An 18,111-nucleotide genomic window follows, 5' to 3' on the forward strand; every position below is an offset into this window, starting at 1 on the left:
ATAAGAGAGTGGGGTTCGCTCCGAGACGGGCTCCCAGACTTGGGTGCGCGAGACCGGTCCTCCCGAGCCCTCTTCCTTCTGACAACTGCGCGGGCTGCCATGGCGCTGCGGGGCATCTCCGTGGTGGAGCTGGCGGGCCTGGCCCCGGGCCCGTTCTGCGGTATGGTCCTGGCGGACTTCGGGGCGCAGGTGGTGCGTGTGGACTCGCCCCACTCCCTCGGCGACGTGAGCAGCTTGTCCCGCGGAAAGCGCTCGCTGGTCGTGGACCTGAAGCAGCCGCGGGGAGTGGCCGTGGTGCGGCGCCTGTGCGCCCGGGCGGACGTAATGCTGGAGCCCTTCCGCCACGGTGAGCCCCCTCCCGGCCCCTCCGAGGCCTCCGACTGAGGGAGGGAGCCGAACCGTTGGAGTCTGCGGGCACGCCACGCCTTTGCCCTGTTAGCACACAAGCTCTTCCGTCCCCCTCTTTCTAGACCTTTCCGTTGCACTTGGTGTCCTTGGTGATTTGCCCCTTGAGTTGATCTTCCATACCTGGCATCTGAGATAACAGCCGTTACCCTTTTTCTCCTTACGCCTACCGCTCTCTGACTTCTTCCCAAGTTTCTCTCTTTCCTAATCGCATATTTGCATCTGCCTCTTTTGGTTATTTGAGGGCCATGAATCCTATGAGAGTCTAATAAAAGTCACAGGCTCTCGACCCGTAAAGCGGCAGAAAGGTACACAGTCGTTTGGCTACATTTGCAGGAGGAGGGGAGCCAACCGCTGACCCAGGCTAACACTCCCTACCTTAAATGCTGGCGTGCTTAAATTCCGGCTTAATTTCATCTACTCTGTTCACTCGCTGGAGCCTCCTTACTCGTTCCTGTTATTTGCACGTTTTACAGACAGGAGGTGCCCTAGTCTTTATCCGCACACCCTCTGAGAGCCGTAGACCGCAGGGGTGCACAGGGCCTGCGCAGCTCCGACTGTCCCGGGGGCACTGCAGCCTCCGCAGGTGGCCCGAACCCAGGAGGGAAGACACCCTCCTAAAGTGGCATCTACTTCTGGATCATTTATCCCGGTGAATGGAACCAATATCCACCCAGTCGCCTTCATCAGAAACCGGCGCTTCATCCGTAGCTACAAATCTTACTTTCACTGCACCCATTTTCCCCTCCTTTCCACCACTCAGGATTCTTTCTTTCCGTACTTTCTGCAGCCTACCTGAGGCTGTCGTAACGACCCTTGTGAAGGTGGTGGCTGGGTGCAGCACCACGCAGATCTGGGCTCCGGCAGCTGTCCGAGTCATCTGGCTGGAGTCCAAGTCCAGAGCTTTGGTCTCTGGCGGGAAGTCAGTAAACATTTCAAGAATGGACTGTATGTCTGTGAGGCACCAGGCACATTTAGATGTGTCAACTCATTCACCCTCACAGCCAGATTTCAGCATAATACTATAAGTTAGGACTGTATCGTGATTTATTGTGTCCCCCTTGAAGATGAAGGAAGCTCAAACTGGTTAAATGATTTGTGCTGGGTCTTGTAATTAGGAGGGAAGTAGAGGTGGGAATGCAGGTGTAGCTGCCACGTGGGAGGATTGTGGCTGCCTGCCACCGGGGAGGAGGACCCGAGTTCTTTAGTAATTTATTGTCTTAGGAAAACTACAATAGTGAACATATTATGCAGTCTTTATTACTTTTAATTCCAGGAGGTGGTAGGTGCCACTTACCTGAGTTTCATACAGTCGATGTTGTACTTGCTGGTAACACGAGAGGCTGGAGGCTGTTGTAGCTAACCTTTCTTCCCTGGCTAGTTACCATGTCTTATTGCAAAGGCACGGATGGATGCCTTGAAGCCTAGCTAGGACGTGGGCAGGAAGCCTGCGGGAAGAGCTTCTGAGCCGACAGGGAGGGTGGGATGTGGACGCACCCAAGGGCACCGTGGGGTAGCAGGCGGCAGGCACGGAGGCGGGCATCGGAAAAGTAAAGGTCTGGAAAGGAAGAGCAGTTTTAAAAAGGGAATGGTTGGCCACACAAAGACCCAGGGTAACTGTTCCAAGAGAGCAAACCATTTCTAACAAATCACTATGGATCACTACGGAGAGGATTTGAGAAACGAAAGGCACCCATGAAGGGGACGAGGTGCCCGCCGTGGGGGTGACAGAGGGCCGGACGAGCCTGCAGGGAAACGGGTGTGCGGGGGTGGGACGGTGGTGGGGAGGAAGAGCCCTCCAGGGCAGCAGCCTCGCATTCCGGGAGGGGCGGCCTCACTCTCTGGTTCTTAACACGGTACAAACCCTCCGCACATGTTACTCCTCGAAGAGCTGTCGCATGTTTGCCACAGAAAGGCGAGTCTGCCCACCCTCAGTTCATGCTCCCTTGAAAAGACGTCGCATTTCTCCTAAGGTGTCATGGAGAAACTCCAGCTGGGCCCAGAGATCCTGCAGAAGGAGAACCCGAGGCTCATCTATGCCAGGCTGACCGGCTTTGGCCAGTCAGGACGGCTCTCCAAGGTAGCAGGCCACGACATCAACTATTTGGCTTTGTCAGGTAGGTTGGAAAAATAATTTCTCTGCACTTTTCATTTTGTTTCTAGCCAAGGTCTACTCAGTTGCACCAATGAATTAAAAAGAATCTTTAAAGGCGAATAGTTCAATCAGTAAGGAGAGCATGGTGGTTTGCAAAGGGCTGGCTTGTCTTGGAGCAGTCCTGAGCTCCCCCCGCCCCCCCCGAACGCATGTGATGGACAGCATACTCTCACTAGTGACAGACTGACTGCCTCTGGGAAGTCGGTTTTCCGGCAAGCCCCTGCTAGGAAGTTGGGGGCTTGGTGGTAGCAGGGGTGGTCGCTCCACAGTCTGAACATGTGGGTGTAGTTTGACTCTGACACCCCTCTCTCCACCTTCATGGAGAATCATCATTGCCCCAGCCACCACGTTAGTGGACATGGGACAACCCTGGCTTCCAGGTCGCTCTGCCACTCCATCGGGATTGTTGCCGGTGAGCAACCATTGTAGAACGGCCCGGTTCTAAAATGTAAGAACAGTGTGTGGTTGAGTAAATTGTCTCAAAAATTCTGTGAGTACATGTTTAAAGGCTGCAGAAAAGCGTGAACATCGAATTGGGTTTTCACATCTATTTAAAAATTCCTTTTCTTCTGTGTTTGGTTATTTTCTTGCATCTGTTTCTAATAAGAACAGAAGTGTGTTATACTGTTGTTAAGTCATAAACTGAATTGAGTACAATCTTTTTTTTTTTTTTTTTGCCCTGGAACCACTTTTCTCATTTTACCCAGTACGGGAGAACTTAGAAATAAAATTCTGAAACTGTGAGGTGGAAAAAAGTTTTAGAAAAGAAAAAAAAAAAAACACACAAGAAGGAACCCAGTTGGAGGGAAAGCCTGTTTATTAATACGCTGAATGTGTTTCGAATCGGAAAGGCATTCTGTACTAGTTTTCACTTACGTCAGCAACTAGAGAGCCTGGTTGTTCCTCCAAGGTGTTCCTGTATTTACCTAAAAGATACATCGTGTTTGCAGTTCATGTGCCCTGTTTGTCTTTGTAGGTGTCCTGTCGAAATTTGGCAGAAGTGGCGAGAACCCGTGCCCTCCGCTGAATCTCCTGGCCGACTTCGGGGGCGGCGGCCTCATGTGCGCCCTGGGCATCGTGCTGGCTCTCTTCGAACGCACGCGCTCTGGCAGAGGGCAGGTCATCGATGCCAACATGGTGAGTGTTGGTGGGGGAACGCGCCTCCTGCCCGCTGTTCCTGTGGGCGACATACGGCTGCCTCCAGTCCTTTCCCAAACGAGACACCGGTGAGATCTGAAGTTGGAATCCAAGTTCCTAAAAAGATACCTTTGAAAACAGCACACACAACTTCGCATTCTTTACAGGAGTCAGAATGTCATATCTTGACCATATGTTTGTGGAGTCTGTTTTCTAAAATTTGCGTGACTCCCCTGATTCTTGAACTTTATTATTAATTTTCCCCAAGCTGTGTCTTGTGACTAGAATGTAGTTTTCATGAAACCCTCATTCAGAACTGGGTTCAAGAAGTCTTCCTTAGCAGACAAGATTCTTTTTTTTTTTTTTTACCCTCATCTGAGGACACGCTCAGTGATTTTAGAGAGAGGGGAAGGGCCGTGGAGGGGGGAAGACAGGGAGAGAAACATCAATCCATTGCCTCTTGTATGCGCCCTGACCATGCCCCAACAGGGGACCAAGCCCATAACCCAGACATGTGCCCTGACTGGGAATCGAACCTGTGACCTTTTACTTTACAGAACAATCCTCCAACCAACTGAGCCACACTGGCCAGGGCAGCAGAGGATTCTTAAGGATGTAAAGGTGAAATGGACCAGTCTGGACCTCCCTGCTGCACTTTGTAGGGGAGACTTGGACATCATAATGTTTCTTTTTTTTTTTTTTTTTTTTTTTACTGTCACACATTGACCTTTGCCTCATGCAGGTGTTAAGCAAAGCACCTTCCCTGCGTGATTTCTTTTAACCCAGTTTCATTTGGAATACATTGTTATTTTAAAGAGGAGGAAGCTGAAGCATAGAAATCTGTCCAAGGTCTCACAGCTAGTTGCTAAGAGCCCAATCCAGTGCCACGACACACTTGACACACTTGTATCCGGACAGATCTCTGGAGGCAGGAAGGGGGTCAGACTCGAGGGAGATGAGACTGGAGGCTGAGACGGTTTCTGGGTTCCGCCAAGAGACAAGAGCGAGTACTGAAGCAGTTAGTGGTGGAATGGACCTGGCTGTAGGGGACGTCTGAGATGTGAAATAGCTGGGATGTGGCGATGCATTGGCGGCGAGGGGAGAGGAGAGAATCGAGGATGGCCCCCTCATTTCTGGCGCGGGGGACTGGAGGACGGCGTCACTGGCACCCTGGGGAAGATTGCTGAAGGAGGAGGCAGTGTGGCTCAGTGGTCCAGGGCACAGATTCTGGGGGCTGACTTCCTCCCTCCCAGCTCTGCCATTTCCTAGCTCTGTGATCTCGGGTACGTCACTTAACCTTTCTGTGCTTCGGTTCTTTGTAACACAGAGATGATAACAGTGTCTGCCACCACTAGCGTGGCTAGAGAATTAAATGGGTTCGGTGTTCAGTGAGGAAGTGGTGCCTGGCCCTCTGTAAGAATGTGCTGTGGTATTTTTCTGGGAAGGAGAAAAGGAATTCAGTGTTGATAATCATCAAGTCTGAAGTGCCTTTTAGATATATATATCCAGGAGGGATCCTTGAAGTTAAAGATTAGCAACAGGTTTCAGTCATTTGGGAGCCACGTGAGACTGTCCTGTTGGGGGCAACGGGGGCGGGGGGCGGAGCGCCAGCATCTGAGGAGTGAGCCAGCAGGAGAGAAGCTAGTGCCCAAGAGAGCGGAGTGGGGGACCGGAGGGAGTGTTGTCAAGGCAAGAGAAAGCTCCAAGGGAGAGGAATGGTCATCGGTCCTATGCTGGTGGTGACCCCAAGCGGTTTCAAACTGAACAGTCCTATGAGTTGGATTTGTTGGCGGTGGCCTTTCGAAAGCTGTTTCCTGCCGGAATCCTTGTCTCTGCAGCCTTCGCTCGCACTGTTTCCCCTCGGGCTAATCTCTCCCAGCCTGCAGCCTGAGGCTGCTTCTATGCCTTGTGACTCTGCCTTCAGGGCACACCTCACATGTCTCACCTCCACGCCCAGTCCCAGCATGCACTAGCAGCCAGTGGCGGCAGTGCCAGCTCCACCTACGGCAAGGCAGGTGCCAGGCGGGTGCTTTACGACTGTCTCCCCTTCCCATCCGCACGGCTCCCTGGAGGAGGTGTGCTCACTCTCCTCTGGCATTTGAAGACTCTCAGACTTGGGAGGATAATGGAAGAGAAGTCTCGGGGTCGGAAGCACTGCCCTCTGGCGGTTGGACGCTGCAGCCGGCGCTCTCAGTTACTGGCCTCTACTGCCCTCTACTGGTCGTTGTGATCAAAAGGACTTAACTAAAGACAAACATGGGCCTTGGGAGTTTTAAGGAGAATTTAAGGCTAAGTACTTACTTAGCAATAATTTGAGTAATTTGCTAATGACATGTAATTGCTTATTTGTAGTCAAATATCAGTTAGATTTAATTGCTACTTTTATCAGACTGTGTCTAACACAATTTCATGATGGGCAGGAAGATGGTAAGGTTTTAGGACATGTGAGAATGGTGTGAGCTTTATTCGGGGTTTATGTTTGCATTAGGGTATCGTGAGTGTGGGGTAAGTTCTCAAGGCCAGATGGGTCAGTCCAGTATCATACTCATCACTTCCCCCATCCCCGGGAACACATGGATAGAAATAGTTTGTAGAAGCTCAGTACCTTCTTGTTTCAGGCCAGTGGCTTCCAGATGTCTTAGCAGTGGCATCCTGTGATGACCAGGAGTTGTCTCTTCACAGTGCTGTTTCCCTGGAAACCGTGGAGTTAGGATAACTGGAGGACGAGGGGTCCGTGTTGCTGCGTTTACCCTTGGCCTGGGGGCTGTGTGGTGGTCTGTACAACGAGGCCAGCATGAAAGGCTGGGGGATGGAGGCTGCAGTTGGCCTGTGTTACACAAACACTGTGTGTGTGGCCACAAACACTGCGTGGAGGTGAGGGGACAAGGGAGCCATGGGCCTGGGGAGCCTGGCGACCAGACAGGATGGTACCTATTGCGTCTCCTGTCCTGTACCCTCGCACGGCACTGAGTGACGGTGGGCTTAGGTGAGCGGCTGTGGGCCCTGAGCGGGCCAGACCGGACCCGTGGCTCCACCAGTGCATCTTTTTTCAGCAGACGCATCCATACACGTCTGGTGTGTAAGAGATTATGTGTGGAAGCATATTGTATAGAATTGTGTATCTCACCCTATGTATGTATACACGTAGGTATAAAGTGTGGATACTTGCTAAGATCTGTGCAACACAGATTCAAACATTTGCATTGCCATGGGCTACTTAGGCAAACTCCGCTGTTTCGGTGATGTGAGCCACAGATTCAGGTGTACCTGAGGTTTCAAGTTGAAAGGGAAAACTAGGGTGTATCCAAAGTGATAACTTGCATTTGTTTCACGGCTGGTACGTGTGAGAAATGCCACACTCACAGCTGGCATGGCCCCTCCATTGGCGACTTCAGAGACCAGGATGCTTTGATGGCTTTCCTCCTGGGGAGCTGGCACCACTGGGGGGTAAGAGCCTTCAGGACAGGCGGGCAGCCTTCTCTCAGCGGCCAGGGCGCGAAGCCTCGTGGCACTCCTGACTGCGGGCGTGAGTCCATGTCGTTAACTTCGGGACCCTGTGGGAAGTGGGCCCTCCCAAACTGGTGTGTCTGGACTCAGAAGGCCCCCGACACATGCCACCCGCATGGTTAGGTGTGCAGGCGCCCCCTGGAGGAGTCGCAGGTTTGCCCCTAGACCGCTGCAGTGAAGCGAGTGTTGTAATTGAGTCACGTGCGTTCTCTGGTTTCCCGGTGCGAATAAAAGTTACGTTTACGCTAGACTGTAATCTGTTAAGTATGCAATAGCATGATGTCTAGACAACAGTGTACACACTTTAACATTTTAGTTAAAAAATGCTTTATTGCTACAAATGCTAACCATCCTCTGAGCTTGTTGGAAAAATGGTAGCAGTAGATTCCTTCGACTCAGGATTGCCACAGACCTTCAACGTATAAAAACCACGGCATCTGTGAAGTGGAGTAAAGTGAGGTTTGCCTGTAGTTTGAGACTTTCTAGTGATCACTGACGTTGAGATACGATAAATATTTAAATACAGTTTTCTAGGGGCTTGGAGTCAGACTAGGATGAGCTAAATGGTACCGTAATGTGATTGACCTTCAGAATGCAACAGGCTTCGCGCATGTGTGAGCGTACGTGTGTGTGTGTGTGTGTGTGTGTGTGTGGAGAGAGAGTGAGACCAGACGATGGACTTTGGAAAGTGTTTTGCTTTATTTTTAGCTTTTTATCCTGACAGTTTTTAACACACAAAAGTTGACAGAGTATACTGTAAACGGACCTCCTACTCTGACATACTTCAAAAATGATCAACCTTTTGCCGGTCTTATTTGAAAGGAAGAACAAAAGTACTACCTTCTACTTTTCTAAACAGTGTTTTCTGAACTGAAGAGTGTCGCCACCCACTGTACCAAAAACCTGCACTAACTCGGCTTCTCAAAATATCAGAGAAGTTGTATAATTAGGTGTACCTTCCTATGCTCTAAGATAAACAGTTTTGTACAACTATTGAAAAAAAACCAAACCCTTGAGTAGACAGTAACCGTGCTTTTACAGTTTAATGAGCTGGATGACGTTCTGTTCCGTTCAAGGTGGAAGGAACAGCCTATCTGAGCTCTTTTCTGTGGAAAACCATTAAGACGCCACTGTGGCAGAAACCCCAGGGGGAGAACACCCTGGACGGCGGGGCACCCTTCTATGAGACCTACCGGACGGCGGATGGCGGGTTCATGGCTGTCGGGGCCGTGGAGCCCAAGTTCTACAAGCTGCTGCTCAAAGGTGAGGAGCTTTCACACCGCCCCTCCTTTTCTGTGGATGCTCTCTAGTCTCCGTTCCGGGGGGCCCTTCTGAAACTCATGATGTCTTTTATTACGTATCCACTTAATCAGTCACCTCGTTATAGCCATCATTTGTATTGTGGGCTATTTCCCCCCTCTGTTAAAGTGACAGGTAATTGTACAGTTCTCGGAAATAACTCAGGATGGTAAAACATCATGATCTCTTTGGTGGGAGTTCGGTGCTTTGATTGCATTTCCTACTCTGCAGCGTTGGATAGTTGTCTTGCCCTCGTGTGCTGTTACCCTCTTCTTCCCTGCAAATGACTGCGTGCCCATCCTGGTTGTCGGTGGACGTCCCTCATGACCCTTCAGTGTCAGATGTCACCAGAGCACAGAGAGACCTGGGTGAATGAGGCTGTGTTGGAGTATGACACCGAATGCTTCTGCAGTCTACCTTTCTCGCAGGTTCTCGTCTTATTGGCACGGTACCCAACATTAGCAAGAAGATCTCCTGTCCCTCCTCCCCTAATTAAGTCATTGAACTGAAGTTATTTTGTTCCGTGAAATGTTTGAATGTGAAGTTCACTTCACAGATAATTTACTATCTAAGAAGTTTTAGAGTATCCTCTGAAGGGGTGTGCCAAACCGATCACAGTGCATTTATTTTTCAACCGTAAACTTAGAGTTTCGCTGTTGGGTATGGTAGCTGTTCAGGGGCGCGGCGCTACTCAAAGTTATTGCATGAGGCTGAAATGAATGTTATTGCAAGCATCAGAGGGTGTTTTATGATCAGCAGTGTTAACTTCACCAACTTAAATGCAGTTGGAACAACTGTAGTACAGAATGGTTTATCGGGATCACATAGGATGCCTTTTTGTCCAGAAATTAAAACCAAGAATAGAGAGGGTTCATTCAAAATTCTGGACAGAACAGTGATGTACAAAGGGCTGAGTGGTGGGAATAAAACTTCTCCCCTGGTGGTGGGTGGCCCTGGAAAGCAGCAGGGGCAAAGCACAGTGGAGTTTGCACCTTGTTCATTTAATGCATCATCTATAGAGAATTTAAATATAATATAAATTGACCAAACTTCACTATGCACCACCATGTACCATAATACCACCATAATACCACCATAATACCACCATGCACAGGCACTCCTAAGTGAGAGTGATAAAACATACTCACTGAAAAAAATTTTGTTGCTTTCAGTTCTAAACAATTGCTGCAGTTACTGTTGAGTTCTAACAACATGTTAGCATGATTAATGCTTTTTAAAATACTTACCCTTTAGTAAACTTTGCATAAATGTTACTCAGGGAACTTCCAGTTATATTGTCTCACCCAAATGTTGTCTTTGAAGTTTTATAGTTTCAGCGCTCACATATAGGTCTCTGATCCATTTTGAGTTTTAATTTTTGCATATGAGGTAAAGTAGGGGTCCAGCTTTGTTCTTTTGCAAATGGCCATCCAGATTTCCTAGCACCCCTTGTTGAAAAGACTGTGCTTCCTGCAGAGAGTGGTCTTTGCCTCCTCATTAAAAATCTGTTGGCCGTCAATGTGAAGGTTTATTTTTGGACTCTCATTTCTGTTTCACTGATCTGTGTGCTTATCCTTATTGCCAGCGCCACATGTCTTGATCACTGTTGCTTGTAGCAAGTTTAAAACAGGAAGTGTGAATCTTCCAATTTCGTTCTTTTTCAAGTTGTTTTGGCTGCTCAGGGTCCCTTTCATTTTCATATGACTTTTGGGATCAGCCTGCCAATTTCTATGAGAAGAGTGAGCTGGGATTTGGATAGGGGTGTTTTGAGTTTGTACACCAATCTGGGCAATATGGCATCTTAACAATATTAAGCCTTACGAGCCATGAACACGGCATGCTTTTCATTAATTTAGGTCTTCTTTACTTTCAGCGATGTTTTGTAGTTTTCAATACACAAAGCCTGAGCTACTGTGGTTAAATTTATTCTGAAGAATTCTATTCTTTTCGGTTTTGTTGTAAATGGTAACATTTTTCAGACTATTTGTATAGGCATACATGATATGTAGTGATTTTTGCATTTGATCTTGTCTCCTGTGACCTCGTAGGGCTTGTTTATTAGTTCAAGGTGTAGATCTCTTTGTGCGTTTATCTTGCTTGACTTTCTTGAAATTCTTGATGCACAGTTAGTGTTTTTCCATCCAATTTGGGAAATTTGAGACATTATTTCTTCAAGGATTTTTGTTTTTGCCCTTTCTCTCTCTTCTGCGCTGAGATTCCTTAATGCCTGTGTTGGTATTTATGATGACGTACCACAGGTCTCTAAGGCTTTGTTTGTGTGCCTTTGTTATTTTCTTTCTGTTTTTCGGGCTGGATAAACTCTGTTTCCCTCTCTTCAAGCTCGCTGATTCTTTCTTCCATCGGTTTACGTCTGCCGTTGAGCCTCTCTAGTGAAGTTCTCATTTAATACGGTCCTCTTCAGCTGCAGAATTTCTGTTTGACTCGTTTTTAAGAGTAATTGCTGTCTCTTTATTGATATTCTCTATTTGATGAGACACTGTTCTCATACTTTCCCTTAATTCCTTGGGTATGGTGTCCTTTTGTGCCAAGGCACACTCAACATTGATGGGTGAAAGTCTTTGTTTAGTAAATCCAACATCTGCTTCCTCAGGGACAGTTTGTATTCATTGATATTTATTTTTTCACTGTGTATGGACCATACTTGGCTTCCTTTTTGCATGCTTTACACTTTTTTTTTTGTTGAAACTGGGTATTTTAAATAATCTAATATAGCAACTCTGGATATCAGGTCTCTCCTTTTCCTTCCTCAATTCTGCATTTGTAGTTACTGCTGTTGGTTTATTTAATGGCTTTTCTGGACTAAATCTTTATTTTTTTTTAGCATGTACAGCCACTATGTTTACTTGGTTAGCTTAGTGGTCAGCTAGTGATTGGATAGAGACATCCTTAAGTGCCTTGAACCAGTAAATCAACGAAATTTTTCTGAGGAACTCTGTGCCTTCACTTTTTATCTGTTCAGAGACTCCATGGAGGTCAGCCAGAGGTGAAAGACTGGTACCTTCTCCTGTCTCTCCTGGGCATGCTCACTGCCCTGGGCATTTGCATGGATTCTGAACTCCAGGAATATGTTGGAGCTTTTCAAAGGCCCCTGTGGACATCCTATTCTATGCTCTTTTTTAAAAGTTTTTAAGTCAGCTGTATGCCAGTCTCAACAAGTAGTGCCATCTCAGATAGCTATGATGTTAAACAGTTGACACTGATTTTTTTTTTTCTGACAGATGTTCTGGGAATAGGGCTGTTCTGAGTGAGATCAGATAAAGACAGCCCTGCGGATGGGGCCTTTCGGGGAGCCTCCAGACGGGCTAACTAGTGGGAGTTCTCTGGGGAGGGGGTTGAGGGGGGCTCCAAGCTCATGCTAGAGAGAGAAGGCTGTGCACCTCACTGGCGGCGGGATGGCTCCATAACTTCCTGTCCTGTTCGCTGTAAGAACAACTTGCAATAAGTCCTTGGTCACTTTACAAGTTGTTTGTTCCTAGGTCACAGCAGTGTTTTTAAGAGGGCAATGGATTCAATATCACTACCCTCCTAGAGCTCTTTAATTAGGTAAAATACAGAGAAATGAATGTTATGTATAAAATTGCACTCTTGAATTTAATCATTTATCATTAGGCTTTTTTCTTATCAACAAAGGCATTAAGGAATCTCAGAGCAGAAGAGAGAGAAAGGGCAAAAAATTCCTTGAAGAAATAATGTCTAAAGTCTCCCAAATGTGATGGGAAAACATTAATTGTGCATAAACTGAAGGAGACAGATGTAAATTGTGTAAATTTTATCGTTTGTGGGGTTTGGGAGCATTATATGCGGTGTGAGGTTATTTTAAGTCAACATGACAGATAATAGCATCACAAGGAAATTTCTGTCTGAAAACCTATTCAGAGCAAAGAAATAGATTTCTGGAGACTAGACCATTAAAAGTAGACTACTTTTGATGACATGTAAGGAGTAAAATCTTGGCATGGAGAGCCTGTCTGGGTTTTTGCTACCCCCACTCCCTCTGCCCTCTGCAGCCTCTGGCTCCCGCTATAAGCTGAGTTTGAATTTCTCCTTTTTACCCCCTTGAGAAGCCCTTAGGGAACATCCCACTCAGGACAGCAAGCTTAAACCTCATTGTCATTGGCTATCATCCTTCCATCCAAAGCATACTAATTTCAGAAATTGTGTTTTTCCTCTCAGGACTTGGGCTCAAGTCCGATGAACTTCCCGACCAGATGAGCGTGACCGATTGGCCGGAAATGAAGAAGAAATTTGCAGACGTATTTGCGAAGAAGACCAGGGCGGAGTGGTGTCAGATCTTCGAGGGCACAGACGCGTGCGTGACGCCCGTGCTGACGTTGGAGGAGGCTTCCCGTCACGACCACGGCAAGGCCCGGGGCTCCTTCGTCACCGACGTGAGGCAGGGCGTGAGCCCCCGCCCCGCACCGCTGCTGTCACGCACCCCGGCCGTCCCTTCTCTCGGAAGGGACCCGTTTTTGGGAGAACATACTGAAGAGATACTCAAGGAGTTTGGGTTCAGCCAGGGAGAGATTGATCAGCTGTTCGCAGATAAAGTTGTTGGAAGTAGGAAGCCGAGGGCTAACCTCTAAAGCCCAGGCCCCTCCGCTCGGTGAATTTGGATGTTGCGTCTATAGTGTGGAAGGATTCATACAGACGTACACATGGAAACAAGAAAGAGCAGAATCCCAGCATTCCGACTCTTCTAATCCAGACACGAGCAATAAGCAACCAGTAATGGTCACCTTCCGGAAATGTCTCACTTTAGGGCTTTTGGTTTAGGAATGTTTCTGGTTTACCTGTACTAAATTGTGGCAATTTTTCTGCTGTCCATGTACTTGAGAGATTATATTTGTTGGTATTAAAACACTCAGATACTTATAATATAGTTTAGATGAATTAATAGAATGCTATTTATGAAATGAAGCTTCCCCCCACTAAAGTTTACTTGTGAGCTTTTAAGTCCGAAAGCTTCCAAGAAAGCCCCAAAAGTAGCAGTTCGATAGTATTTTGGGACTTGTTGAAGTGTTTTTGGCTCTCCTGTTTACCAAAATGGGCATCCGTAGATAGAAAAGTCTGATCCTTTTGATTAAGGGAATTATTCAGCCAGTGTCTCTGAGTTAGACGTTTAGAAAGTGTCCCTGAAACTTCCTTCAGATAACCCGTACCCCTCCTCGCAGACCCCTCTGTGGGGAGCCCGATTCCTCTGTGCAGCTGTTGGTTAGCGCCACCCAGACGCGTCTGGTGTCCCGTGAGCTGCACTGTCATCCAGGCCAAGGGCCTCGTAGACGACTCCTCCAGTTTCCAGTTTCCAGTTTCCAGTTTCCATTCCCCTCCTGTCTCCCTCCGCCCCCAGCAGGCCCTTGGCTCATGCCTCACTCCACTTAGGCCACTGCCCCAGTGTCACCGTATGGGGAGGCCTTTCCTGACGCCCCGTCTGAAATAGCAGCCACCTTAGCACTCGCTGTCCCCTCACCAGTTTTATTTCTCTTCACGCCGCGCACCGCTGCTGACACACTGACCGCAGCCCTCGCCCCCTCCTAGCCGGTGCGTGCTGGAGTGTGGGAGCTGTAGAGCGGACGTTGTGGGCCGGGCTCGCCGCTCAGCCCCCAGCCCCTAGAGCTGTGCCAAGCCCACAGTGAACACTGTGTGAATGTCGATGGAAGGAATGAAGCTCCGCGGTGATGCTTTCTCACTTCCACCTTCCTAGCTGAGTTTTTTTCTTTCCCAGTGAGTATGTTTTATCACTGTCACTGAGAAGTGTCTGTGCGTGGTGATGTTAAAAAGCTGGCTGAAGTTTGGTCAATTTGTAGTACGTTTAATTTCTCTGTAGATGATGCATTAAATGAACAAGGTGCAAACTCCACTGTGCTTTGTCCCTGCCCTTGGTCCTTCCTCCCATCTCATCCATTCGGGCCCCTCTGGCTGTCCCCTGGCCTGCTGCTCAGCTTGTCCTTGACTTTGACCTCCAGCGTCATCCCCTTCATTTTTTTCCTTGTGTTTTTGACACCATGCTGGTCTTTTTCAGTCCTGTAAAATTCTTTAGTGCTTTTTTCCCCTATGGAATAAAATTTTAACTCATTTGTATAGCATATCAACCCTTTATTCATAATAAGCCTTCCACCCAGCTGCTCAGGCCCATCCCCCCCACCCCGGGCTCCCCAGCACTTTGTATTGGACTGCCTAAAGTTTCTAAATATGCTGGGCTCTTTCTTGCTTCCATCCCTCCCCATATGCTGCAACATTGTCCAGGACTCACAATACTCCTGACCCATTTTGCTCTAGCAGATTGATCCAGCAAACCCAGACTTGGCTCAAACAGAGTCTTCTTTGTGAAACTTCCTTTCCCAGCCCTAGGGTGGTTTTGTACAGTGACGATGAACTTGGAGCAGAAAGGCCTTGGGTTCACATCTCGCTCTGTCATTGTGATGTCCAAGGCAATGCCGTGATGTCCCCGGGACGTCCTGGGTGCTAGGTGCTGGCTCCTAGTGTTAGGCACTCTCGCTATGTTTCCAGTGCACCTTGCACGTATCTCCAAGGATAGCAGTTGTTTTTAGTGGAGTTTACACAACTCTTCACTAGACCAGAGACTCCTACCTAGCACACAGAGGAATCATCTGGAGATACTGTTAAAACACAGATTCCGAGACCCCATCCATAGAGGTTCTGAGGTAGTGGGTCTAGGGTGGCAGCCCATAATTTGCACTTTTACTAGCTTGATTGTAATACTTCCAATTCCAAAGTCACACTTCGAGTAGCACTGTCCTAATGGATATGAACCAAATCCTTCTTTTAATGTCATAAGAGGTCCTAATAATCTGTTGAATAGACTGGTGATGAAAAGGATAAAAACCAGTTGGCAAAAATCTGTAAATAGACGGGCTAGCTTAGAGTATTACTTTCTGTGATTAATTAACTTGATGTAAATAAAGTGTTTACATCACTTTATTTACATGAAAAATTGGTTTTTGTAGGGTGTGAACTCTTAATGAATAAAAGCATATAAATAAGGTCACTGGCTTTTGTTAGTCACCCACACTTTTTTCCTGGAGTGTAAGACCGTGTGCAGAAAATGCTGTACTTTCTCTCTTTTTAGTTCTCTTTTGGCACACTGTAGATTTAGAAATAGGCAAGGGTGCAGGTAAGGAGATGGAAATTCTAGTGAAAGAAGAATTACATTGTTTTTGTTTTCACTTAATTTTTAAAAATTAGGTTTATTGGGTAACATTGGTTAATAATATTATTTACATTCCGGTGTATTCCTAATTGGGCACCTGTGTACCCTGTAGCACGCTCCCCTCCCAAAGTCCAGTTTCCTTCCGTTACCATGTATTTGACCTTGACGCACGACACCCTCTTCCCTCACCTTTTCCCCTCCAGTAACTACCATTGTGTCGTCTGACTCTGAGTTGGTTTTTGTTTGTTTTATTTCTCTTTGTTTCATATACCACATGCCAGTGAAATCACATGGTTTTTGTCCTTTTCCGTCGGAGTTGTTTTAAAAACTCAGCATAATACTCTCAAGAGCCATCCTTGTTGTTGCAAATGCCAATATCCCACTCCCTGTACACACTGCCTCTTCTTTCTCTAACCGTCCATCAGCGACACGTCGGTTGTTTCCCTGTGTTGGCTGTTGTAAATAATGCTGCCGTGAACACAGGGTCCCAGATAGCTTTACAAACAAGTGTTTTCATATTTTGGGGGTAAATACTGGAAGAGGAATTACTAGGCCATATGATACTAATTTTTTTAAGTAATTCTTTTTTTTAAAATAGTTTTTATTTATTCACTTTTAGAGAGGGAAGGGAGGGAGACAGACAGACAGAGAGAGAGAGAGAAACATCAATGTGTGGTTGCTTGGGGTTATGGCCTGCAACCCAAGCATGTACCCTGTCTGGGAATCGAACCTGCAACACTTTGGTTCACAGCCTACACTCAATCCATGATACTAATTTTTGAGAAGACTTCATACTGGTTTTCATAGTGGCTGCACCAAGTTACATTCGCCTAACAAGAAATATACACTTGAATACATAGGGATTCTGTCCTTGAACATATAATTCAGGACACATTTACTTCTACTCTCTTTTGATCCTGCAGTGTCTGAAGTGAGGAGGTGCTACGAACTGTACGGTAATGAGTAAAACACGGTGCGGAGCAAGGTGACTGGTTGCATCAAGGCCGCTCGCTTGTCTCTGAGTTTCTATCTTGTGTCTAAGCGTGTTCCAGGCTTCAGTCGCACTGGAGTAGTTTATCATTTGCAACATACTTTTACTTACACCAAATAAGGATGCCTCGGACTGCAAGTAACTAAATCCATAACAAGAAAGAAATGTTCTGAGCCACATACCTGGAACCCAGAAGTGAGTTTCCGGGCTCTGTGGATCCAGTCACTTGGGCCCTGTTTGCGCTGTCCTGGCTGTGCTTTACCCGCAGCACCCTCCACGGGTTTGCTTTGTCCTCAGCCTGGGACGCAAGCTCTGGATCCCAGAGCCACACAGCCACATCCAGAAGAGGAGAGGGAGTCCTTGCAAATCCTATGTCTTGTGTCCTTAGAGGGAGCTAAGTCACAAGCGAGCCCTACACCAGTCTTTGGCAGAGAAGGTCAGAGCATCCTTAGATAAAGCCAGCCAGCTCCTGGAGCACCCCTGGGCTCTGCTTCCGGGAAGCACGTGGGTGCATGAGGGATGGGTGGATTCTGGAGTCTACTCTAGGTTCCCTTGGAACTGGGGAGGCGGGGGGGGGGGTGGAGGACTGTTGGGTGGGCAGCCAGCAACACCAATATCCATTATGTGCCATATTTCAGTTGCATTTCCACAATTGCAGGGAAAGTCAGGCAGGTTTCTCCCTTTTGCAGATGAGAACGTGAGACTCAAGTGGCCCTAACCTTCTCAGGTCAGGTCTCCCTTAGGGGCCGAGTCATTTCGTCATGGCGCCCCCAGGCCAAAGGAGATACCGAACCATTCCATTTATGATTATGTCCCAACAACTCAAGTATTTATGTCCTAACAAGTAATTAGCTGTTTGAGAAATACAGTACACATGAATAGAAGCCATATTTTCATTTTTATCTTGTTCTTAATCGCAATTACTAACGGGTCGTGTGCACCTGTCCAACACTACACAGCTTCACGTGTCTGGGAATCAGATTTAGGCTCCTCTCGCCTTCTGTAGTGTGATCCTGTGTCGCCAGTGTGAGCCACCTCACAAGCAGTTCGTGTGGTGTCCTTGCGAATTCATTGTCGTACCCTGGGGTGCCTTGGCACACAGTTTGGGAAATGGCATTTTAAGTGCTTCCTCAGGGCAAGACAGCGAGGAAGAGGCGGAACCAGAACTGAAACTTGGGTATTCTGACTCCTGACTCCAGCCCTTGCTCTTAAACTATTTTTAGGGCCCTCCCTATAGGATCCTGTTTCCCCTGCCACTCAAGAGTTATCGTTGGAACTCAGGCTCCAGCAAGGAAAATAAGACCCACCCCAAGCCTTTAAAATAGGGGAAATTTGATAGTGAGAACTACACGGCCGGCCGAGAAAGAGCCGAGGGCCCGAGGGGACAGTGAGGCGGCCCAGAGAGGAGCAGCTGGGAAGCCAGGACCT

General features: G+C 47.6%; 1 protein-coding gene and 1 long non-coding RNA gene across 2 annotated transcripts in view; one reads left to right on the forward strand and one right to left on the reverse strand.

Moving 5' to 3' along the window:
* On the forward strand, positions 1-15,530 carry AMACR (alpha-methylacyl-CoA racemase). The gene is made up of 5 exons (XM_028526612.2): positions 1-346; positions 2,379-2,522; positions 3,537-3,697; positions 8,281-8,467; positions 12,698-15,530. Exons 1-5 carry the CDS (start codon positions 100-102, stop codon positions 13,105-13,107), a joined length of 1,149 nt encoding a protein of 382 aa, XP_028382413.1. The 5' UTR covers positions 1-99; the 3' UTR covers positions 13,108-15,530.
* The window catches only part of LOC118499418, an 18,917-nt gene continuing 10,234 nt past the window's right edge, over positions 9,429-18,111 (reverse strand). The window contains exons 3-4 of the long non-coding RNA XR_004901897.1: positions 16,989-16,995; positions 9,429-9,557 (exon numbers count right to left, since the gene is read on the reverse strand). This is a non-coding gene — a long non-coding RNA (uncharacterized LOC118499418). The remainder of the gene's footprint in view (positions 9,558-16,988; positions 16,996-18,111) is intronic.

The sequence above is a fragment of the Phyllostomus discolor genome, chromosome 3, assembly GCF_004126475.2.
Source record: "Phyllostomus discolor isolate MPI-MPIP mPhyDis1 chromosome 3, mPhyDis1.pri.v3, whole genome shotgun sequence".
NCBI lineage: Eukaryota > Metazoa > Chordata > Mammalia > Chiroptera > Phyllostomidae > Phyllostomus > Phyllostomus discolor.

Bases quoted from the DNA above. Each gene is read 5' to 3' on its own strand.
- AMACR (XM_028526612.2), top strand. From the start codon at position 100: ATGGCGCTGCGGGGCATCTCCGTGGTGGAGCTGGCGGGCCTGGCCCCG. The intron at 347-2,378 runs GTGAGCCCCCTC...ATTTCTCCTAAG, and splicing joins GCTGGAGCCCTTCCGCCACG to GTGTCATGGAGAAACTCCAG. The intron at 3,698-8,280 runs GTGAGTGTTGGT...GTTCCGTTCAAG, and splicing joins AGGTCATCGATGCCAACATG to GTGGAAGGAACAGCCTATCT.